The sequence below is a fragment of the Amblyomma mixtum genome, chromosome 3 (genome assembly GCF_055824585.1).
Source record: "Amblyomma mixtum isolate Tamu chromosome 3, ASM5582458v1, whole genome shotgun sequence".
Lineage (NCBI taxonomy): Eukaryota > Metazoa > Arthropoda > Arachnida > Ixodida > Ixodidae > Amblyomma > Amblyomma mixtum.
The window spans coordinates 431,131,114-431,155,329 of record NC_143014.1 but is presented as its reverse complement, the minus strand read 5'-3'; the positions used below and the strand labels follow the sequence as shown (position 1 = coordinate 431,155,329).

Sequence of the window (24,216 nt, the reverse complement as noted above, 5' to 3'; positions counted from 1 at the left end):
TAGACGCCCCACGACCATTCCCCGGCCAGCGACCACGGGAAATCGACGACTACCTGAGCAGAGGGGAGCACATGTCGTCAAGCCGTATCTGCCGCTAACCCGTCGACGTCCACCGCACGTTTTCCATCACCGGTACGCAGCTACGCCGCGGCTGTCGGAGGAAGGTCCCCTAGCCCCGTAAGGGAAATTAAACAAATTATTCTGTGGACGTCAGGTTGCTTACCGAGGAAACGACGAAGATCCTCCAGCGACCACGCCGTATGAAGACACCTCCTACAATGACAACCTCGACTACGATGCGAAACGCCTTCAAAACGACGCCGCCACCCAGGAAAGCTTCGAGCGCACGCCCCATACACGATTCACATAGCCGACGAAGCCGCGACCCGACGCCGAGGACATCCGAATTAGAAGTGGTTATCGACGGCCTGAAAGTTACCGCTCTAGTCGACACAGGAGCCGGTCATTCGGTGATGAATGGAACATTCGCTTCGCAGCTGAGGAAAGTGACAACCGCTTGGGACGGCCCAAAATTCGCCCCGCAGCACCCACCTCATTACGCCATCAGGACGATGCGCGTAGCGTGAGCGACTGTGAAGCGACATACCTATCCCGCGACCTTCGTTGTACTACGGCAAGCTTGCCTGGCCGATCCTCGGCAGCCAAACCTTTCGGGGAGCCGCATTGCTTTTTCCAGACAGAATGACGGAAAAATTTTAACCACTACCTGCCGTTGTTTCACCCGTAAGCGCAACAGAAGCACGGTGGCTCGCAGCACGCAGACACCGTCGAAGCGGGAGAAACGCTTCCCCGCCGGCGTCTGATGCGGAGCCAAAAAGCGCGCGCTAGCATGTGACCACGGCGCCTCGGCCAATGGGAGGCTCGATTACCCGGCGGCGAGCTAGAAGAGGATGAGGGCCGAAAGATCTACGATTTTCGGTACAATGAGGCCGTTTGACCAACCCTGTCGTATGTCGCCATCTGTCCTCGTTCGAGAGAAGTGCATGGAGCAACGAGAGAGAGGGGGAAAGAAGAAGGAATTCGATAATAGACGGCGCCTTAGCCGGCGGAAGAACGAAAACCTCACGAAAATTTCAACATAATTGAAAAAACTTCGTCCCTGGTTGAGGCTCAAAAAGCAGCACTGTAAAAAGTCTTGCGCTAAATATCCTCGGAAAGTTAAAATGCTTAAATATAGTGGTTTAGACGTTTGGCATCGGATGTGTCATCAACTCAAAGCCCAGTACGCGCTGGAATTGTACGAGCGGTCGTAGGCAGTGGGTACGGCGGTCCTTGCCATATTTTGGCATATCCTTACCTTGCTCGAAGGCGACCCCGATCAGGAAGGGGGGGACCTGTCAGGGGCGATGCGAGGTGATTGCACTGCGCCCTCGGTGACCCCCTGCCACTGCAATAACTTGGGGCAGTGGAAAGCAATAATTTTTGGTAGTGGGGGGCTACGCGCCCCCCGGCCGTTGAAATCAAAAATAAGAAAACACAGATGCAGGCGTTCTCAAAAGGTAGCTGGCTGTGTCAGCTAGAGAGGTGAAATCTGAGTCGCACGAATGCGTTAGAGATTACTTAGTGCGCCACCAGACTTCCAGAAGCCCCAGTAGCCGGACGCCTGCGCGGCTGCGCCTTTGAGCGTGCGCGTCTGTCGTCGTCGTGAAACTCATGCGGTTCCCGACGAGGGCACGGTAGAATTGTTTTTTTTTGCCACAACTACTGTGCTAGAGCAACACAGCACAACACGAGTGTCCGCCGACCGCGCCGGCCGGTGCCTTGAATTGCGCAATTCGTGCAAGGACTACCACTTGTTTTCTACAATACCTTTTTCGCTGAGATGCATGTTCACCTCTTGTCAATGCTTAACGGTCTTCTTGCTGACGGGATTCGGCCGGAAACATTTCGCAAGAGTCGAATTGTACTCCTCCCGAAAAGTCGTGGCGTACCGTCTTACGCGAAGGCATGATGACCTATTTCCCTCTTCAATTCTGACTACAGAATACTAGCCGCGATATTAGCGCATCTCATAACATCAGCTCTTCCTTATCTAATAAGGAACGTTTAGACATGTTGTGTGCCTGGACGCACAATATTTTCTTCAGTCGCCGTAACTCGCGATCTATTTACTTTAGCTACGCGTACAAGGTCTCAGGTGCCTTCGTTTCCCTGGACCAAGAAAAAGCCTTTGATCACATGGAGCGAGACTATTTTTTCAGAGTATTAGACTGCTTCGGCTTGCCCAAGGGCATGGTAGATGTATTGAGGCTATATTGTACTATAGTGCTTGGAAGGTTTTCTCCCTAGTGTGCCGTGCGCCAGCCCCGTGCAACGGGAGAGCGTGGCACCACTCGTAATGAATACGCGCAGTTGCCGCCAGGTGGGGCAAGCGTGTCGGTGAGTGCTAAGGTGCCTCGATGCCAGCGCCGCCGTTCAGAGAGGAGAAGTGGAGACAACATCGCAGGCGCCGCCATATTGAATCACACGGGATCAGCTGCGCTAGCGTGTATAACGGCGCCGCTCATACTCTCGGTGGGCGTGAGAGTGCTTTTGACTAGAACAGTCTTTTTCATCAACATCGCACTGCGTATCTTTTCACTCATAATAGCCATTTTAACATCCGAGGGTCGAAGACGTAATTGCATGGCTTAATTCTACAGTCCCAGGTGGTCGATGTTGAACGTTTACTGTTCCGTCTGTTGGTATGAAAAACGCGCTAATATTTTAAAGATCAGTTGCTGGGCAGGTGCTGCTGCTCCATGCGGATAGAAGAAATTGCTGCCTCTGTTTTTTCCACGATATTCTGGATTTTAATTCCCACGTTCTGTTAACGCCCGCTTGTCGTCAGCCGCCCGAGCGCTGCGGCTGGTTTCGTTACCGTCGCGCGGTCTGTTTCCGTTTCTTCTGCTCGCAAAAACTGGTGTCTGTCTGCTTTCTAATCTTTCAAAGGGTAACTGCGAGTTGCTCGCCCATTTATTGGTCCTGATGCTGTATGCAGGCTCGCGCAGATGGATACTTACCAGCCTCCTCTTTGTATCTGGGTGGTGACAAGTGTCACCTAGCCATTGCTTCGTAGCGTGCTCAATATCTTCGAATTAGCTGCCAATTTTCCTCCCATTTCTAAACTACTCTCTTGACCTTCGCCAATCCTCTAGTCGTCCCTCACTTGTTTATACTTCTCGAAAATTGAGCACATGCCCTGGCTATTCCGAAACCCTCGTGCTTCGCGAATTCCTGTGGCGGCCTCGTGCACTGAGCACCCAGCTGGTCACACTTAGTGACTTCTGCTGGGCTGCTGTGCGAAGCTACCTGATGCTGGATGGATGACGTCTTGCGTTAGATGCAGCATTACGAAGCTGACTGGGCAAGACGGATGACGGCCGGCGTGCTGCAGCTTAATAGGATTGGTATTCGTTCGTTTTTTTTTTCTTACTATTGTTGATGCAGCAAAGTGGCCTTGGACAACTATAAGAGGCATCGCAGTGGATGTGATTGAGTGCCTAAATGTAAGCTTGAGCGAGTTGGTGACGGTTCACTTGCCACAGAGCATAAGGAGACACGGGCGCTCGTCCTGTTTGTCTCCTTGTGTCTGTCTGTTTAGCGCTATGTGGCAAGTGAAGTGAGCGCCCGCACAGATGGGGTATTGTGATCCAAGACAAGTAATATACTCGCAGCAGTGCCAGAAGGCAGCAGCTGTTTACAAGAAGCAGTGAGGTGCTGGATGTGCACTGTGAGGGCATACGTCCACTTATTCCAAGAAGTGGCCACAGATTAGGGATAAAGGAGAAAAACTAGTAGCATAAAAAACGTGGAATTGGTTCAGCGGACACTGTCGGCTAATAAATAGCAGGTAACAAATATCCTTGGATAGAAAATTATACACCAATCGCGTCTTGTCAGTGCTCGCCAGTGGGATACACAGCGCCTTGTGTGTCCTTTTATTATCTGTCCTGTGTCTGTAGTGCTGTTTCATGAATGACTACGCAAAACCAACTCGCCCAAACTGCCGTTCTTCTTCAGGGCATTAAAGTATGACACTGTACGGAAGGGCTTGACACCGAATTCTGGACAACGCCGCGAGCAACGTTAGCAGGCAGAATGCGGTGTGGTTTAGGGAACAACGGTTTAGTATTAGCTAGATGAAATGAAGAGCACAAAATGGACGTGGGCGGGATATGTGATGCGATGTGCGGTATCCCGTGGTCTCTAAGGATAATGGAGTGGTTTCCAAGAAAATGAAAAGGGCGGAGAGTGATGTGGGGAGAGAGAGTAAGGAAGTATGCGGGGATTGTCTGGCCTCAGTTGTAGCGCAGGATAGGGCTAAATGGAAATCAGCAGAGGAGGTATTTTTTCTGCTATCATCGTAACAGGGCAGGCGGGGATGGTGAATGTGCTAGTTTCTGGAAGCGGAGAGATCGTTTGTTGAGGCTAGTGGAGAATTTTAACACCATCTTACGATGAATTCTCTAGCTCTGGCATCTACTGCGGAACAGCAAAATGTGGCTCAGCAAGCACGGCAACGGTAGCAACGGCAGCGCATTACCAGTGCTGTCCATAGGGCTGTCCGGCTGTGCTATATTTCTCTACCTTGAGCAGCCATGAAACTGATGTAGAAAGTTTATGCACCGGTGCGAAGTCAAAACCAGACCCTTACATCGTAGGGAGTTTTTTTGCGTTCGTATGGGAATATTTATTACTTCCAGAATTTCTACGGGGATCTGGGGGAATATTGTTCAAGCCCACAGGGATGAAGGAAAAAGTTGCGCACCGCTATAAGCGTCTCTTTAGAATAAACTGCCACTGCACTGCGCACGGGGATGGGAGTCAAAGAGGTGGCATGTCCGGTGGCGGAAGGCGGCTAAACGGTAAAAAGAAAGGAGTGCTTACAGATGAAGATACGAAGCCGGGGGGGGGGGGGGTGCCACCTGAGGTATTAGATGGCATAATCCAGGGCGGTAGGTACGCACAGGACAGCAGACACTGCATGCAACGACCAGGGCGACGTGGCGATGAGGAGCCGTGGCACAATAGGGAGAAGGATTACCATGGAGATGGATGTAGCGGTGGCGGCAGTAGCTTGAGGCATCCGAGGTGCCAGGCCTGCCGACCCGTATGCACATACTACTGCTCCCCCAGCTCGCACAGATATCGCTTCCCTACCCGGAGCTAAAAGCTATCACTGTGGCTATCCCTGATTGCACGAAACACTATAAGCATCGACCGCCGCCGCCGCCGCGCCGCACGGCTGCGGTGATGTTTGAGGAGGTCTGGTAATCCATACAACGGTCGTTCTGAGGTACGTGTGAAACACCCAAAGGTCCTTCTCAGGACCAACCAGCGCCGCAGGACGAGCGATGCAGATTGTAGCATAGCGGGCACACAGATTCGTGCGCTAGCACTAAGCAGAAGCGCAAAATGGGAGCCGAGCGCCTCAGAGGTGTCGTCGTGGCCGCCGCGCAGTTGAGTAGCAGCGCGGGGTCATGGAGACGGGCTGCTATGAGCAGGACTGTAGAGTGATGGTATGTCCAAGGACGGTCACCCGCGAACATGGCTCAGCGGAACGAAGCTGCGCGAGAAACGATGTGGTCCAACGAGAGCGGGATAATGGCGGGTGCAAGCAGGGAAGACGGCATGGAAAGAGGCAAGGAGGCCAGTATTAGTGAACTATAGGCTGTTTCTAGCGGCACGACCACCTCCGCTGGCGGTGGCCTCGAGCGGAAGAAAGATGCGGTGATGCAGGAGTCGACCACTTTTAAGCGCAGCGCAACAGTGCTGTGTTGTCCTCATCTCCTTACAATGGCACCGGCGGGAAGGAGTAGTGATCCTGGCGAATTACGGCGAAGAGATGACTAGACGGTTATAGTACCACTTGAGGCGGCTAATGTAGAAAACCTTGCGACCACGGCGGCAGTTGTCTGAGGAAGGCGTATCTGGCTTAATGAAGTTGGTAGACGTGCGTTCAACGAAAGGCCCATACTCCGCATGCGCGAGGAGCAGTGACGGCGCACAGCTGGCGCACCGCCGCCATCGCTGCAGAGGTGCCGCCGCCGCTCTCGCCTGTTGCGCATGCGCAGTAGCGGCGCATAGCTAGCGGGTTTGGGGCCGCCGCCGCTGCCGAGCGCTCTCGATCACCTTTCTCTCTCCTCCGCGATGCGCAGTGGTGGAGCACAGCTAGCGTGCCGGGGCCGCCGGCACGCTAGCTGTGCGTAGTGGAGTTACTTGCTCCTCGCGCATGCGCAGTATGGTCGTGCAAGAGCACGCGAAACAGGCGGCACTGTGGGCAATGTTGCTGACGCAACAATATATGCATGGCTACGCGCAGATGTTGCTTTCGCAATCCTCCAGGTGTAACCAGAGCTAAACCACAGCCAATTTTTTCTGGACATTGGCCATCTTGAGCACACTCCTAAAACATATGCTTTTCTCTGTCAACCGCTTTGGCATGTTCGTTTTTCTCGCACGCACTACGGACGACAGAGAATTCAGCATAAACTGGCAACGACGTTAAACCACCATTAGACACTGAATATTGACATCATATATGTTGACATCATAATATTGACATCATAGCTTCCTGCTAAAACTGTCGCCTGCTGATGTATGCGAGGGCCCTCGGCACTCTCAAGCAGTGAGAAACTGCTTTTTCGCTGAGGTGCCCCCCAACCTAGAGTTGGAAAATAAACATTGAATTGAATTGAAAGAAAAAGGCAAGTTTATTTACATAAAAAATTCGACACTTAGTCGTGTGTTAGTGTATAGGTCACGATTCCATATTTATGTTCTGTGCGCTATTTCCTGCCATACTACCACCATTTCTCTAAGATATGCGTTTATGTTTCTTTTATATGTGTTTCAGTATGCTTCAGTATGGTTCAATATATGCTACGTGCTATGTACGAGGTTGACTGTTGCCTTTCGCACCATTTGTTGCATGTTTTTTTCTCTTTTTTAAGTTGTTGTTCGTGCAGAACTGGTGTACATCATAGCTGCGTCCCCTTTTATTGTCACATACATTCTCTTCTGTGATTCCTCATTAGTGCATATTAATATGTCTTTTTCGTTGCGCATTTGATTTCTAATGTATTTCTGGTTTATTTATTATAGTGCTTTATTACTGTTGAACGTACTTTCGCTGCGTCCACTGCTGATAGGTGGCTGGAGCTCAGTCAAGCTGCAGTGTAGTAGCTTTTTCTCCGGCCACCTTTTTCGCCTTGTAAAGTTGTGAAATAAAGTTGCTTTAATTGATTGATAATGCCTGTCTGAAAGGACTAAGCAAGTAAATGTCCATAGCAGGTGACTATGGTGAACGCCGATACGCTAGCAGACAACGTTTGCCGACGAAGTGGAGCCTCCAAGTCTGCAAAGGCGTGTAAGGTAGCGCAGCAAACAACCAAAACGAACAACCGCGCTGCTTTAACCGGCATACGCAATCTCCCCACGCCCTTCGCATCCGCTTTTTTATTTATTTATTCAGGTTACCTGCAGCGCCCGAAGGCATTTTACAGGGGGAAAGAGTACATATCGTTTGCATGAAGCTGACGTAAGGAAAGACAAGAAAGAATATGATGGCATAGCAATGTAAAAAGAAAAAAATCATGGACTAATCAAACTAATCAAAATAAAAGCACTGCGCAAGCTGTTATACATCCGACCACAGAGCCCGAAACAGCATTTCACTCTGGCATTCACTAATTTTCTGTGCTAGTTGATTCCATTCGCTGATGGTGTGCGGAAGAAATGAATATTGAAAGATATTCGTCTGACAATTACCTTATTTTGAATGGACGACCAGGCCTCTTAGACGTAAAATGAGGAGACGAAAAGTAAGTTTTCCTGTCTACTCTACTATGCCGAAATGCATTCTGAAGGGCATTTCTAGCCGCAAGTCTTTTCCGCGCCAGTTTAAGTTCCAATCTCAACCCATCCTTATGTAATGTAAAACTACACGTAAAGTTTTAATTACGAGCTGCTTGGTTTTCTACCCTTTCAAGCATGTAGGAATGAATTTTTGTTTCTGGGTCCCAAACCGCACAGGCGTTCTGCAATATAGATTCTGCATTAGCAAAGTAGCTTTTTAATTTGGGAGGTGGCTTTCGGAAATTTCGTTTGATGAAATTCAGCGTTTTGCAAGCCCTTGATGAATATATTCAAGATGCTTAGTACAATTTAGTTTAGATGCAAAATAAACCACAAGGTATTTGTACTCCCTCGCGGCAGCTGTACAGTATCTCAGGTATAATCAAACAGATATGGATTTCGTTTACGTGTAAAGAAGACAAACTGACACTTAGAAGGATTAGCCACTTAACACACCAGCGACGTATGTAATCCAAATTTTCTTCCAGATATTCATGGTCTGCGAAAGATTAATGTAATGATAAACGACGCAATAATCTGCATAGAAACGTATTTTTCATGAGAGATCATGAACAATATCATTGATCAACAAAACAAACAGCAAGGACCCTAAACAGACCCTTGCGGGATTCCTCAAGTAGCGGTAACGTAATCAAATTGTGAGTCATAATTACAACGCGCTGCATGCTGTCGTGTAGAAAACACTGACTCCAATTAATTACCAGGGGGGGGGGGGCGGGGGAATACCAAGGAGAGATAAGTTATGAAATTACAATATATGGGGAACACAATGAAAAGGTTTTAATTCGTCTTGAAATGTGCAGACAATCTGCACACCAAGGTCAAATGGAAGGAAAAGATCTTAACTGAATTTCAACAGGTGTGTTTAACATGAACGGCCAGACAGCAAACCATGCTGGGATTCGGTAAAATTGTTTTACAAATGCTTTGTTACAGTGCTGTACGCTATGTATTTTCTACCGTTATACTACATACAGTTGTAAGAGAAATCGATCTGCAATTGGAGACAGTACTTCTGAGGACCACTTTTATGGGTCGGAACTACGTTTGCAACTTTCCATTCTTGAGGTAAAGAGTTTTCAAACAGCATAACCAGGTAACGGGCAGTCATGTCGGAACAAGACTGACGCATAGGAACGTATTTCATAAGGTCCCTTTGCACAGGATACTTTGCATTGGCAAGTAATTTGGGAACACCACTGTACGTCACCATAAGTACAGCCATAGACTATAACACAAGGCCATGAGTAACCGGAAATCATGATTACATGAAGATTTGAAAGCATACTGCCACAAATAAATTTTCTGCTTTGAATAGGCGTAAATACTACTCGATGGCGAGCTATATACCTTGGCGCATATCAATATGACGTTTTTCTGTTAAAACCTAATTTCGAAAATTGATTTCGGCTTACTTAATATTTCGGTTCAATTCAAATACTGCAGTCTTTAAGCACGTAATATAACTACTGTTCATGCGTATAAAAAACTTTCGCTTTTTCCTGAGTTAATGTTTTGGTGTATTTGGCTGATTTCGAAAAAAAAACTCCTTGAATATATACCAGATGTCGCAGCTGATGTTAGCCAAAAATTAAGTACATACCGAGGCACAATAGGTGTAGGCAACTGAAAGCATGTTGTTGAACACTGTATGTAGTGAGTGTATTTTTTTAAATTTTGCTCAATTGAATAAATACATAGATAAAAAATTACTCTTTCGGCATTGCGTTTCTTTCAGTACCAACTTCTAGAGCGCCAAAACAACGTCTAGTTTATAAGTTTTTTTTCTCGATGTGCTGTAGATCTGCTACAGGTCTGATAAGGTGTACTGCACCAAATATTTTTAAATGTTAAGAAAGCACGCGAAATATGAACAAAGTCCCACATGACAAAGCGCTCAGGCACCACAGCAGCAGCGCTCTCAAACACAGAATTCGTGAATTTAGCCACGTTCAATGGCGCCGCGAATGTGGACTTGAGAAAAGCAGATAGTGGGCTCTGGCGGCAAGATTGAAAGTAACACCTGCCTCCGTGCCGTGTTTAGTGCGGAAAATAGCGGGCGCCATGGCTCCCGGTAGCGACACGCAGGCCGGAACACTCAGCACCGTTTAGCCGTCGGTAGAGGGGTTCGCCTGTCGGGTTGAAAAAAAAAAAAACGCAAATTTCAGATCCAAGGCAATGCGTCGGAGCGCAGAGACCACATGCGAGGCTCGAGCTGCACAGCTCCGCCCGCTGACTAATCGCGAGTTTTGCAACTACGCCCCATTTTGGGCGACGCTGCAGGTTTTCGTGTAGACGAGCCATACAATGCTATCGCATCAATGAAAGCAGTCGATGCCTGTAAGTCCACTTTCAACACATGCTTTCTTGTTGCAGGCGATGACTCGGCACGCTCTTTTGATGCACGCTAAACGCGTGACAGAGCTGTGCCCGAAGGAGTTCAACCTAAGAGAGGCGTGCGCCAGGCTTGGAGAGGCCGCGTGCATACTGTACGACGGCGGCGCCAATTTGAACTCGCCATGTGCTCGAGACAGCCGTCATGCCTGTGAGTTACCGCGGCAGCTGGCCCAGTGGAACCGCGTCTTGATGGACATCAACATACAACTCAGGGAGAGAAACACTCCTGGCGAACTCGCCGTCCTCTGCGTCCAAGAGTACTGGCGGGGCCGCCCGTGCCGCCTCCAACGCGCCGTGGTTCTCCTCCACTGTCTGCTCAGCAGACACAACTGCGTGGCCGCGATCGAAGTGGACGACTGGGGCGTATTCAAGAGGCATAGAGAGTACTTCCTCCTTTTTTGCGACGGTCTGCGCCAGTGCCACCGCGTCAGGAGCCTCAAGTTGGACCTGCATAAATTGCATTTGGAAGAGGTCTGGATGCTGCTAGGTGCGATCCGTAGTCTTCGCTACCTCGAGGAGGTCACCTTCGGCATCCTAGACATTGCAGGTCATGAAAACACATGCGCTCTACACGATATTATAGTGAGCAATGGGCGGTTGAAGCGGTTTGAAGTGCGGCGATTCCGAGGTATGACAGAAGGCCTGTCGTTCGTCATGCAAGCCCTAGCGACGAATGCAAGCATCAGTGACCTCAGCCTGGACGTGAGCTGCCTGCGGGAAAGCGAACACGGCTTGTTCTCGCAGGCGCTCAAAAAACGCTCACTGAGGTCCCTGCGCTTATTCTGCTCGCTCAAGGAGCCCACCTTGACTATGGATGTGGTCGCACGAGCACTGCAAAGCACGACGGCGCTGACAATTTTAGTGCTGTCTGGGTTTCACTTCACCACCGATGAGGCCTGGGCGCTGGTGACGACCCTCACCTGCACCGAATCAGTGCAGCAGCTGGCTCTTTTGGCTTGTGTGCACATCTCGGGGGACAACGAACAAGAGTACCCCCATGTGCATCCTTTCGTGCACCTGCTACAGAAGGCCAGAACTCTGCGGAAGCTCACCCTTCCAGCACCTTCTTACACCCCGGAAGACCAGCGGGAGTTCCTCGGTGCTCTGGCAGCGAACAAAGCCGTTGAGGTGCGCGTCCATAGCCTGAACCACCGATACGTCAGCGATTTTTGCCGCCTTGTCTCCGAAACGGGCACTGACAATCGAGTGAGACTCGACATTTTTCCTGTTGCCGTTTCGGAGTCGGACAACACTTTACCTGATATGTTCAATCGAGACGAGACGGGACTGCCTGGCGAAATTTATAGCGTGTTCACGCAGCTGACAACGCTAGACGTTTTGACAACCCTCACCGTGGACCTACTACGCTACATTGATGCCGAGTCGGCCGAGGTTCTTGGGAAGTATCTGCGAAGCACGCAGCTCCTAAGCGACATCACGTTGAGCTTTGATGCGGCACTCAATGAAGCACTTGTCCTGCTCGAAGCCCTCTCGTGCAACACCAGCATCACGGCTCTCGGCGTGGATAAGTGGTGTCGGTGCAGTCGTACTGCACGACGTCTCGCGGACGTTGTCTGCTCGAACAAGAAGATTCTGGCTCTCACCTATCACTTGGATTGCGTGAACGCGTCGCCAGTGTTTTTTCCGGTGCTCGCCGAGTACATCGGGAGGAACAGCACCATCCTATCTGTGAAGGCGCTTCCACGGAAAAGAGAAGCCAAGCACTGGAACCGCATCCAGGAAGTCTTAGCCCGGAACCACACGCTCCTGGTGCACGCCGCACGATTTGTTACCGGCTGCGCGGTGCAAAAAAGTGGAGCAGAGGCACTCGAGTTGATGCCCTCGAACCCTATGCTGGTGTCCAAAGTTCAGGAAATGGCGTCAACAGGTGAAAAAGAAGCCAAGGACGCGATAAAAAGCACGCTGGCCGACTTGGACGACTTGGATTTTTTCATGAGCGTTTCCGGTGTGGTCAAGGAAAGAGTTGTCTGCAAAGAAAGCGTCGAGGGCCGTGTCTGCCTAGATGCGCTGCCGTATGAGTGCTGGCGGAGCTTGCGGCGGTACTTGCGAGTCGCGGACGTGGTAGACAGGCCTCTGGATGTATGTGTGAGCCAATAACTGTTTTCGCATCCCTATTTTGAGACGTCACGGATGGCCATGTCTTTCTCGCTGCTAGCTTTTTTCTGTAATTAGCCTGCTTAAGTTTTTCAGTGTATATCTTGAGACATGAAGTTGGCTGTACTTTGAGGCAACAAAGCTAGCCACTGCTGCGAAGTTCTTTCCCATGTAAGTGCACATCCTCATGGGTTACTAACAGTTTCCAAAAGCATAACGCAACACGAAAGCTGCTTTTTTTTTAATGGTAGCCTTTAAAACCATTTTCCTTTTTGACGTGCTGCGGATAGACAGAACTAGAATGAACATTGCTGAATAGTTGATCGGTATTTTGCTGCGTGCAGACAGCCCAGGGTAGAACGCAGCGAGCAGTGTTCAAGCGGAACGCTAGGGGCTACTATGTGGCGTAACATAGCAGCAGAAAGCTGAGGAAATGCTGAGATTTTAAGTAGAACGATAGGTAAAAGGCTAAAAAATGTACGTTGGATTTCTCCGCACATTGCGCGGTGTTTTGCAAAATTATCGAGCAAATTATCGAGACTATCGAGCACGTCAGTAGAGGAATCCCGCTTACGGATGTGGCGAGTGCTGTGTGTAAGAGTGTACTTCATTCCAATATGTTATGTAGCACACTTAGAAGGGCGGTGTTGTGTGCGCTGCTGGTTTTCCCCGAGCCCCGAAGACGGACGGCCGGAGCACCACTTGTTTGTGCGCCATGTGTGGTGTTTGTGCGCGTTCGTTTCTTCTGGACTAAATAGCAGAACAAAGAGATGAGTCGCGGCTGCTACCGAGGACAGGGCTGGTCAGCGCGCGTGGTGGTGTATGGAGAAGAAGCCTTCGAGGAGCGCAGTGTTATACGAAACCGGGAGGAGGCATCCTTCGTCCTTGTCGCTACCTCAAGCACTGCCGCACGCGGGAAGCAACGATTCATCCGCCTTGCGCTCTTTTATCCCTGTTGTCCCTGCCCTGACATATTTTGCCCCTGCTGGATGCGGATGTTGTCTTCTGCGACGTGGAGGCGTACAGGCAGTGGATACATACGGGACACGCTTTGTCGGAGAGGCTCTGTTCGCCCGCAGGTCCGTCTCGGGGACAGGTGTTGGGCGAAAGTAGGAGCATGTAAGGAGTATTCAAAGCGTGGGAAAGCGAGGATGTTTGCTAAACTAGTGAAGAGTGAAGTGTAGCATTGGATGGGGAAGTCTTATCTTCTTGATCCTTCGAAATATCTTCAATTTCACTCTAGATGGAATGTGCGCTGTAAATTAAGCCTCGACAACTACAGAATTCGATTTGTGTGGACCAGCTGTGGGTCCCCGCTGTGGGTCCCCAGAAGCTTTCGTATGTCATCCCCAGTGTTGTCAACAAACATACAAAGGCAATAGAAATTATAAATATGTGTCCAAGAAATCTTTCGAACAGCATGGCAAAGCTTTTCTTCTTAGTTGTCCGAATGATTAAAACATTGCGCGTGGAGAAAGTGTTTAGGTTCCTGATGTTATGTGAATTTATATTGTTTTCTTTTGGGTGTATTAATGTGTCATTGCCAAAGTGTGCACTTCGTTCTTTTCTTTACCTTCTATAGCACTAAGATCTGTATATAACGATACGCACGGTGTCTGTTTCCTTTGTTGCATGCTAGCAGTGTTTCAGGTGCATGGGTACCGTCATGAAGAGCATATCTGCCTTTTGCCCCTGTATCCTATACCTTGCTGTCTGAATCGTCAATTTCCGGCTTCCCCCTTTCCGCAAGCTTCGACTGAAAGAGTATTTGGGAAGTTACTCAATTGGTTGCTGTCGCCACTGCCGGCATGAACAGAGGGATTTAAAGTAGCTGTTTTGGGGAAACCGGAGGCTGGTTTTGTCAAGTTTATCTGCAAGGCAGACATCTGTGTACTGTTATCTTGTTCTTCCGTCGTGTTATACATTCTTTAAGTCTAATTACCTCTCCCGAAGTTGACTTCGAGTAATGTGATCAGTCAAGTCGAACATGGAAGACGTCCTGCATCCTTCTGCGATCAACATTTTTTTTCCCTCTCAACAGTATCAGGAGAGGGTAAGGGGAGGGAAGACGCAACTGGCACAGTCTCAACAGGATTGCAACGTCTTTCTGCTGGAGGCATCTGACGGAGGGTGGAAGAAGAAGTCTGTGGACAAGCTACGGAGTGGTACATCCTCAAGGAGAGAACGTGGAGCACCACCGGAACTAGAGAAGACTGCCGGTCGAGGCCAACGGGGCGCAGGAGGCTCAAGCGATCCACAAGTCGTTCAGGGTCCAGGTCCGGGTGCTGCGGAGGGAACCAGGCGTCCGCGTTGAGGAGGTTCAATTCGGGGGAACCGATGACCAGCGAGTGAAGGGAAGCTGAAGTTAGCGAGCTGCTGAGGAAAGGGGTCCATTCTTGATTAATATTTATTGGCGCAAGGGCATCGGAGGCCAAAGTGGGCCAGAGATTGACATTGGATGGTTACCATGTAAAATAGCGAAGGTCATGAAATTCTGTGAATTTACAAAAAGGACAAGAAAAGTCCAGTGTAAATGGATGGAATATAATAAGAAATCTAAATATGATAGGCTTAAACCAATGTGATGGCCCGGTCAAAAAAAGTAACATGTTTGAATTGAGTGAAGTTGCAGTGTTTGCCATGATCAAGAGGGCGGGAAATTTCCCACCGTGCATGGCTAGGGTGCCCTCTTGTCTGTGTCAAGGTACCCTTTAACCTAATGTACAGGGTCGTCCACATATATCTTGAGCACCACTCATTGCGGCCAGCGCTCCGCGGAGCGCCTCTCTCGGGCGCCTGGGGCACTAGCGCGCAGACGCAGTGGCAGCTGTAGGTAGGGCAGCGGTTCCGCCGAGCTCACCGAATCGCGCTAGCTTTGCGGTGAAGTTACCTTTATTTTTGCTATGCGCATGCAAATCGAGAGGCGACCTTAGTGCTTGACAGCGCGTGGCTCTGTGCAGCATGTAAGGTAGCGGTGGCTTCTGCTCTTCGTGTTTTCTTGGTTTTTTTCCATGCGATCATGCAAGTAAAGGCTCTCATGGGTAAAACTTGCTTCATGAGTGAGTCGAAACTCTCTGCTGTCCACGCACTCTCTCAACTTAATTGCTCAGGCGCGCATAATCAAACAGATTATGCGCGAATGGCTATCCGGCTCACCTCATTTCAAGTGCAGCGGAGAAATTGCTTAGACAGGTGAAGTATGGGGCTCGGCCGAGTGCAAGAAATGAAAATAAAAATAAAGGCCGGCAGTTGTTCCATATGCGCACAGCATGTCCCATGGGCTCATGTCCCATGGGCTCAAAAAAGTTGCAGGCAGATATGGCGTTGACGTCGTGTTTTCTGCCCCGAAGAAATTAGGTAGGATGTGCAAACAGGTAAGGCAGAGGCAGGAGGGAAACAAAAGGGCTTGTCAGGTGCGCCATGTTTCCCCTTATGTACCTTGCGAGGTAGGGGTAGTACACCAAATTCCCTTCTCGTGTGGCGCCACATATATTGGCCAAACAGGAAGATGCATCAACAAGCGACTCATGGAACATGAGAACACCAGAAAAAAAGACCCCCTGTCACACGTGGCGGTCCACTACAGAAAGTGCAAATGTAAACATGAAAAAGATTACGAAAAAATAAAATCAGAAGGAGACCCTCTCGCTAAATGTGCATTTCGTTGCAAGAAATGCAAATGTACCCCCGACTATAAGAACACCAACATCGTGTTCCGCCATAGTGATAAGATGACGCGAGAAGTTATTGAAGCTTTTCTTATACGTGCGAAGGGCGCAACGTGCATTAGTTGCCCATCGGTAGCCCTTTCCGAAGGGGAGGTTGGGTATCTGGCGTCCCATGTGGCATGAGTTGACTATAGTGGCGATTAATCTTTTCTAACTCAGTCTATATATTTGTGTGTTTTTTTCAATAAACCTAGTACAGCGCCTGTTTGTCTTTCCCTCAGTTTCCACGTCCCGTCTTTGTTGCGCTGTTTCAAAAATGAATTAATTGCTCAGATACCTCGTGCTGAACAGCCGAATATTTCCGCAACGTAAACTATTGTTTTGAGTTGATGCGCGCACATCTGTGAGCTGACCAGCTCGAAGTTTGCCGCTGCGAAGTCAATGGTAGGTGGGTCGTGATGCTAAACCTTGCAAAAAAAAGTTCAATACAATATGCGAGAATAGTTGGCCAATTTCAGAGAAAATGTTTGAAAACGTTCGGGTCTCACCAGCACCGCGGCCCTCGTGCGCAAGGGAATTTGCCTAGCGTATACGCCGCCCAAACTGCAGGCCATCAGCAAAACTGTTTGTTCGTGTCGTTCATGCAACCAGATAAAAAAACGCTATAATCGAGCTTTCTGGTCGCTTCATACTGGGTAACCAGTGCACCGAAGAACAAGAGCCGCGGTGAAATCTTTAACACGCATTATGGTTTGGTTTATGGGGTTTAAAGTTCCAAAACGACTCAGACTATGAGAGATGCAGTGTTACGGACGCCGTTATGAAATCACAGCTAATTTGACTCCGAGTCTAATGCAGTCAGCTGACCTTGTGGTGTCCAGCGGAGTGTAACTCTTTTTCTTGAGTCATTCAGTGATAGGAATATCTGAAGGTGTTTATTATCAGCAGCATAATCACGGTAGTACTGATTGGTCATCTGCTACCAGGCGCGTAATAAAGGCTGTCTCGTTTTATCTCTGGGCGACAGAAGGCCTGTGTATCGGCGGTGTCTTACGTCTTTCTCGGCTTAACTGCGAAGCACATGCTGAGACCGCCTTCTTTCTGTCAAATATGAATTTCGCATCATAAGTGACTCAGCTCCAGGCGCAGTCTGTTCATCGTGGTCTCGAGTCGAATGCAATTTTTCTTAGTCCTTCGTTGTTTCGAATGCTTGTAAGTGCATGGTACCAGTCGTGATATCATTACCGTATGCGTTTCATTTTCTGCATTTGGCAGCGGTAAGAAGCTTGTCTCCTTTTTTTTTTGTCGCTACACGATAGCAGGGCCGCATATGCTCGGCAGTACTTCAGTCCTTTCTTGGCTCACAACTGACCAACAATGCCGAGAGTGCCGGAGGAAGAACGAAGGCGTATCATAGGTTCATGTTTAAGAGAATACTCTCAGCGGGCACTTTCTGCTATGACAAACCGTCCTCCTCTAACCGTCAAACACATTTTCAGGCGTACAGGAACGAAGCATGCTTTCAAGATGCCCCTCGGCAGCCCTCGTCGCCGAGTAACTACAGAAGAAGAAGACAAGGAGATTATCGCAGCGATGTGCCATTCAGCCCGAGGACATCATCATCATCATCATCAGCCGACCAAGCGCCCTCTTCTGTCCGGGTAGTGCAGTCTGAGCTCGGACTTTACCACGTTTCGGCTATAACGATCAATGCCGCCTCTATGAGGCGGGACTGAAAAGTAGAATGGCTGGTTGGAAGTCACTTCTGCGTGCGGACAACAAGGCGAAGCGGCTCCAGGTTGCTCAAGGTCATGCTGACTGATCCGTAGCTGTCTGGAAGCGCGTGGTTTTCACCGATGGGTCTACATTCCCGACACGGTGGGATCAAATATCACGAGTTTGGCGCCCCGTCAACACGCGGTGTGTAGCAGCGGTCGTAAACGTGTAAAATATTCATCTGTGTATGAATTTACCTGTTACAGCTTGCGGCAATAGATAGCTCTGATGCTATTTTGAAGTTCATTGTAACACCTTCTATTCTGGAGTGGAGCCGTGGTCCTGTAACTGTGTAGTTAGCTCCAACAATGGAAGCGTGGAAGTTGGCGAAAGATCTCGGCCACGGTGGTGACATATGAAACTATCACTTTCAATCCTTTACCATGTTAATTTACAAGGGCCTCATATAACGCGAACAGGTTAAAGGACGGTACAGACCTTCTGGCGTATAATAATGCAAAATTAGGATCTCTTGGGGCTTAAATATTAGTCTTAAGTAACAAAATTTCACGACTTCTTTGCCCCAGATAAATTCACTATGCATCGACCATTATAAGCAAGTTGCGCAAATAATGCAAAGGTGTTCCCTTCTTTAGTTAGTGGGTGATAGCGAGCATGGCAATTATTCCTTTCAGCTAAACGGACACTCCAAACAACGCTATCGCTTTTCGCTTCTAGCAAAAAAAATATATCTATTCCAGTGCCTCTTTCTGGGTGGGTGTCACCGAAACATAATTTTACAGATGTGACGACGACGGCGATGACTCCGGAAGCGGAATCAAAAGTGAGGATTTAGAAGCGCATGTCGAAGTTTGGTGGGCTAGCGTCTTCCAGCCAGCGGCTTGTTGACTCGGTGTGCCCACTGCTCTAACTGTAACCTTTTGGACCCCACAGTTTGCTGGAGGTGCTGGCTGTTCAGTCGCAGGAGTTCTTCACGCATGATCTGGCGGATAGTCGTGAGAAATTCCAAGCAATGGTTCTCGTCAACGCTGGCTACGGTGGTCACATTCGCTAGCCGCCCAAACTTTTTGTTGCACGAAATATTTATTGCGCGAGGCGCAACATTGGCAATGCCATCCCTGACCAAGAATCGTGCCCAGCTACCAGGTCCTGAAGTTACAACGTCAAGGAAACTGTCTATAGAGCACGCATCCACGTCGAAAGGGCAATACAAACACTGAAAGTTTTCCGGATTTTCCAAACCGTTCTGCCACTGAACTTTGTAAGAAGAAGCGGCGACATGAGCTTTGCAACCATTGACAAAGTGGTGGTAGTATGCAGTGCATTAGTTAATCTGCAAACCCCAATCATCAACAACCGTAGTGCAGGTGGTTGATAACTAGGTGGTGTGATAGTGTATGCTTCTGTGCAAAAAGGTGGACAGAAACAACGCATTGATAAACAGCATGTACTTATGTGTATTCATGCGCTCAAATTGATTGCAAATGGTTTTTATTGCACACATTCTCTGCTACACTGTACCTGCAGTGTATCTGCACAACGTATATAAAGGCTAAATCTCTTACATCTGTAGGCTAACACGAGGAGGTTTAGCGTGAAATGCTTTCATAAAAAGTTCACTTTGGAACAGACATAAGTTTCACCATAGTATTGCAGACATAGTGCAGTGGCACTTGGTTTCATAGCACACAGCAACAAGGAAGCATACCAGTGCGTGCAGGCTTCTGCACATCCCTGGTTTCAAAGAACAGAAAACCTGCTTAGTCCTTCAGGTCAGAGAAGTACGTTGCATGAGGTGAAGAGACAGTGCAATAAAAAAATTTTGTGTCCATTCATCACCAGTGTGACCATTTCGTTGACAAGCGGCGCAAGCCCATTGCCGGGGTGTACACCTAAGTTTTGCATACTTTAGGTGAAATGTTGCCTGACTAAGTGAGCCTTCAACAACGTTCTCCGATTTAGTACCTTTACAGTAACACGTTTTCTTTGCATGTTCAATTTGCTTGAAGGTGTGCATTGACTGCCGCTCTGGGATATATGGTTGAAAAAAAAATGTTCTGCCTTGGCTTCAGCATGTGCCCGAAAGCTCTCGTCAAAGGCTATATGATTTCTGTTGTCAGTGAAGATCCTGTGAACACAACAAAATATGCTTGACGCAGCCCAGTCACAGCCATCTGGGTCTGCATCTGCATATAATATGCATGATTACTCTTTAGTTGCAAGCATTTATTTAGATATGCTAGTTTAGTGCAACCCTTTGTGAGTGAAGCACCTTTCATTGTTGCAGGCCATTTTACTTCAAGCACTGACTTTGCACAGCATGCACATACACTATAGCATCTGGAGATGCACCAATGAAAGGTATGCTTTCTGCAATAAAATGACCGCAGTCTCTAACACTAAAGTTCACTTGCTTTGGCGACTCGAGCTCGATGAATGCTTGCTTAGCATTTTGCTCTGTTTCAGAGCCCCACCGCAAGTTGGAAACTTGAGGTGTTCTTATATACCCCATAATTTCCGCAACAAGGCTGGCTGCACCAGTGCTGCATGCTGTCACACGGTGCAATTTAGAGGCAGTAATTCTGCCTCGAAGTTCTTTTATCCATCTCGGGGACCTTGCCTGGCCATGAATTGACTCCTCAATTTGACTGCAGCATTCAGCTGTCAGCTGCACTTTTTTGGCCGTGTTCAAGTCAGTATCCTGGTAGAGTTCCCCTACAGGCAGTTTTACGGAGGGCTGCGGACCCCTGGCTGACGGTACAGGGTCCTGGGCAGTTGTCTCAGGGGCAGAGTCAGTCTGCTCACTGTCTGTGACAAAGGAGCAAAGTATTTGGTGCAATTTCCTACAAAACAGTATTTGAATTAGTACCTTAGTTGTGACGCAGTCGCATCTGATTCTCTGCATCAGGGCAAACACTGGAGTCCTTTCAAGTGTTAGAAGATCAGAATACAATTTTTTCACCTATGCGCCGAAAATCAGTCTGAGTTCCTTACCTTCACTTGCTGCAGAAAGCTGGACACTTGCTCATCTGTGAAAGTAGGTACTGTGTGGTCATGCGTTTGGCCGACTTGAGGTGGTGCATGGCCTATTTTCGGCTTGAAAAATCGGAGACTGGGGCTGCCTACAAAAAGTTGAGTGCTTAGTTACTACTTTGCCGAAAAACCTGAATCTCACAAAATAAAAGAAAAAGCTTACTTTGCCTCCGTTTGATGCCTCAATCCATTTACATGCAACGTCGGTTGGGGATGGGATGTTCAGGCCATACTGAACATTTGCCACGACACTAAACAAGAGTGCAGCCACGTGCGTGCAGGTTTCTCCAAGGCTGAAAGTTGCATTGAAAACAATTTCAGACATTAAGAAGTATACAAACAATGGTCAGAAATGGGGCAATCAAAAAATGGAAGTTTTGTACAACAGAATATTACAGCATATTACATAGGAATATTACATAGGACCATGATTTTTCTATCCGCAGCACGCTTCACTTTGAATGAATGCACTGTTTTCACGCAGCCAAGTTCAGGAAACGATCCGTACGATTAAAAAACAAACTCCCCAAACTGCTCCCACCCGCTGCTTTGACTTATAATGTTGAATTCCAATGGCAGATCGGGATCAAGTTTTTCTGCTCGGTTTGGATCAGTCGTGTTCCAATGGTAAAATGGGAGCGCGAGTTGTATGTTCCAATGGCAGATCGGGATCAGGCGTAAATCCCGGATCGCTCCGTGGAGCAGCGATACTTGATCCGCCGAAATCGGCGGATTTGACCGGAACCTCGCGTGACGTTTTCTTTTCCGCTGCGTCTGCTTCCTGTCGCGACCGGCAGCAGCCGCTTCGTTCCTGTCGTCGCTACGTGGTGAGCCGGGCGAGCCGGGACAGCCGGGCACTTTGCAGTCAACAGTGGACGGCAATGATCTTGCTTCGAGCCGTGCGGCACTAATTTTGCTTCATGGAAGTGACAGTTCCGACTCGGGCACTGAAAGCTCAGAGTCCAGCAGTGAAGATTCGTCTGAAACGGACAGCGAGTGTGCCGGCCTGTATGCCTGCCGCCGGCGTCAGAAAAATGCGCTAATATTCTTTGTTCGCATTCATAACAAGTCCTGGAGTAGAGGAATTTAAAAAAATGAATCATTTTTGAGGATCGTTGGCCAATACCGAGTTGTTGGTAGAAGTGATAACTGCGATACAAGCAAATTTCTTCCTGATGCCCAGTGCGGCTGGCCTGCTGTCTGCTAGCTCCGCTGTTGGAGGCGTCGCAGAAATCGATCATGTCTTTATTTTATTATGAGACGAGGAACACAGTAAAACGGTGACGCGAGTAGCACCTTTACTACAGCGCTAGCCAATTCCGAAGCGCCCTCAGCTGCGGCATCGATGAAAAACAGTTAGGCTTAGCGACGACTACGGCAGCCAGGGAGAAACGTTTGCCGGGGGGCAGCGCAGTTCGTCGCTCGGCGTGTCCGCGGGCGGCGTCGTTGCCGAAAGCTCGACTGTCTCGCTGATTGGTTCAGCGGCTTGCGTCTCGCAGTCGCAAGGCTGGAAAATCGAGCAGCGAGCAACTTGCCTGCGCGTCGTCCGCCACTTCTTTCGTGAACGGTAGGGACAGACTCACTGGCTCTCCGAGGACCGCGGCCGCATACTCGCGTGTTCACGGAGAGTGGACCATCCTGTACATACGCTTTGGTTTTGGTTTTACATTACGGCCTTCGTACTACCTCCTTTTTGTTTCGCCGAGACGGCGTCTGTCAACGCGGAGATCGCGCCTCGCGCAACTCCTGTCGCACTCGAACACGAAGCTAGCAGGGCGTCCGCTCCGGCGGCGCGCCTAGTTTCCGCGGCTCGCCGCTGCGGCGCTGGCGTCGCGCTCCCGAGGGAGCACTGGCATTCCAATCGCAAAATGGGAGGTGGCAAATCTACGCGCTCCGACGCGCTCCGTACGCGATCCGACAGAGCGGTCTCGATCTGCCATCGGAATTCAGCATAGATGCTTTGCCGTTCGGTGGATGACCCCAAGGTCGCGGGTTCGATGCTGGCCACGGCGGTTTGTAGGTGGACTACAAAAAATCTCTGCCTCCCCTGTAACCGAGAGTAGAGTAAGCATGAAATGCAGGACGATGCAGAAGCGTACGCGGACACGACGAGACGCAGGCCTGACAAGAATGTATATGGAGCGCGTTCGAAACTGTGCGTAAAGGCGAAAGCGTTTTCCGTACCACTTTGCCTATGTGACACTGGTGATGTCACCACTGGATTACGTCACACATAATTGATGACGAAGTAATGTAAAAGTACTAATTATTGACTAATAGATAAATACTAATTAACTGCTAATTAATGATTCTTAAGCTTGGCCTTTAGGAGTGGAACGCGACAGCGTGTTGTAGCGCTGCCAGGCAGTCCACGGAACGCCACCACCCGTTCGGCGCGATGCCTTGCCCTTCGAACGCGACGCTTTTTGAGGAAAGGAAATTACGAAGTAATTCTCTGTCATCTCGGTGGACACCCGAACCGCACCGTACAGGAAGGGAGGAACGCCACCACCCGTTCGGCGCGAAGCTACCGGCGCTTGTATGCCGGTCCTGTAGGAGGGCTTAGAGAGTCTCGTTAAATCTCGTTAAATCCCGTACGGTGCCCGGATGTTCTCGTTTCAGTGCCCGGATGAGTGGAATTCAGTGCCCGGATGTTGGCTCTCAGTCTCGGTGTGGCGTCACCACACTGCCGACAACGGGAGCTAAAAGCATTTCATGCTTAAACACCTAAGTGCTCGCTGAGGAACCTCAGGCAATATAAATTAATCGGAGACCTCCACTACAACGTCCCGCACAGCCCGAGTCGCTTCGGGACTTTAAAATCCCACAATTCACACTGGTCCTAAAATGTTTTATTACACAAGTGCAGCTTTGCAAGCGGTCGCGCTTTTCTGGTTTCTGTCGTCATTTATACAGAATTTTCGAAAATACGATCGGATTACACGCGCGTGCGCACACACACAAAATAACAGGTAGGGACTATGGCGCTGCGCTTCGCATTCTGAATAGCTTACTTACCCGGCCATGCAAGTGCACTGAGCACTTTCGACAGTTCCGTCGTCCTTCACGACGCACCATGCTCAGTACTGCTTAGACAGTGTTTGGCTGGCCTTTACCGTCGCCGCAACGAGAACGACGCCATCGCCGCGCTTTCCTATACCTTGGTGGACTTTAGCTGTTTCACCTTGCCGCTTATGAACATGCTGCACGCATCTCCTATGCTATAACATTTAAACTGTTACCATGTGTAAAAGCACACTACTTCAACAAAATACGTGCAAATATATCCTGCTGTCACAGGGGGCAGATTCCTTGGGCCCGACGTGAAGGCGAACCGCACAACGTCGTTGTCAAGGGGATTGGGCAACTCCTCGCCTCCAAAAAG

At 49.1% G+C, this 24,216-nt stretch overlaps 1 protein-coding gene and 1 pseudogene across 1 annotated transcript; one reads left to right on the top strand and one right to left on the bottom strand.

The window, feature by feature from the left end:
* The first annotated feature begins 10,260 nt into the window (after positions 1-10,260).
* LOC149358104 (uncharacterized) lies at positions 10,261-12,396 on the top strand. Its single transcript, XM_089576729.1, has one exon. The coding sequence runs from the start codon at positions 10,261-10,263 to the stop codon at positions 12,394-12,396; it is 2,136 nt and encodes a 711-aa protein (XP_089432855.1).
* Positions 12,397-19,914: 7,518 nt separating this feature from the next.
* LOC149358103 (uncharacterized) lies at positions 19,915-23,909 on the bottom strand (annotated as a pseudogene).
* Positions 23,910-24,216: the final 307 nt, after the last annotated feature.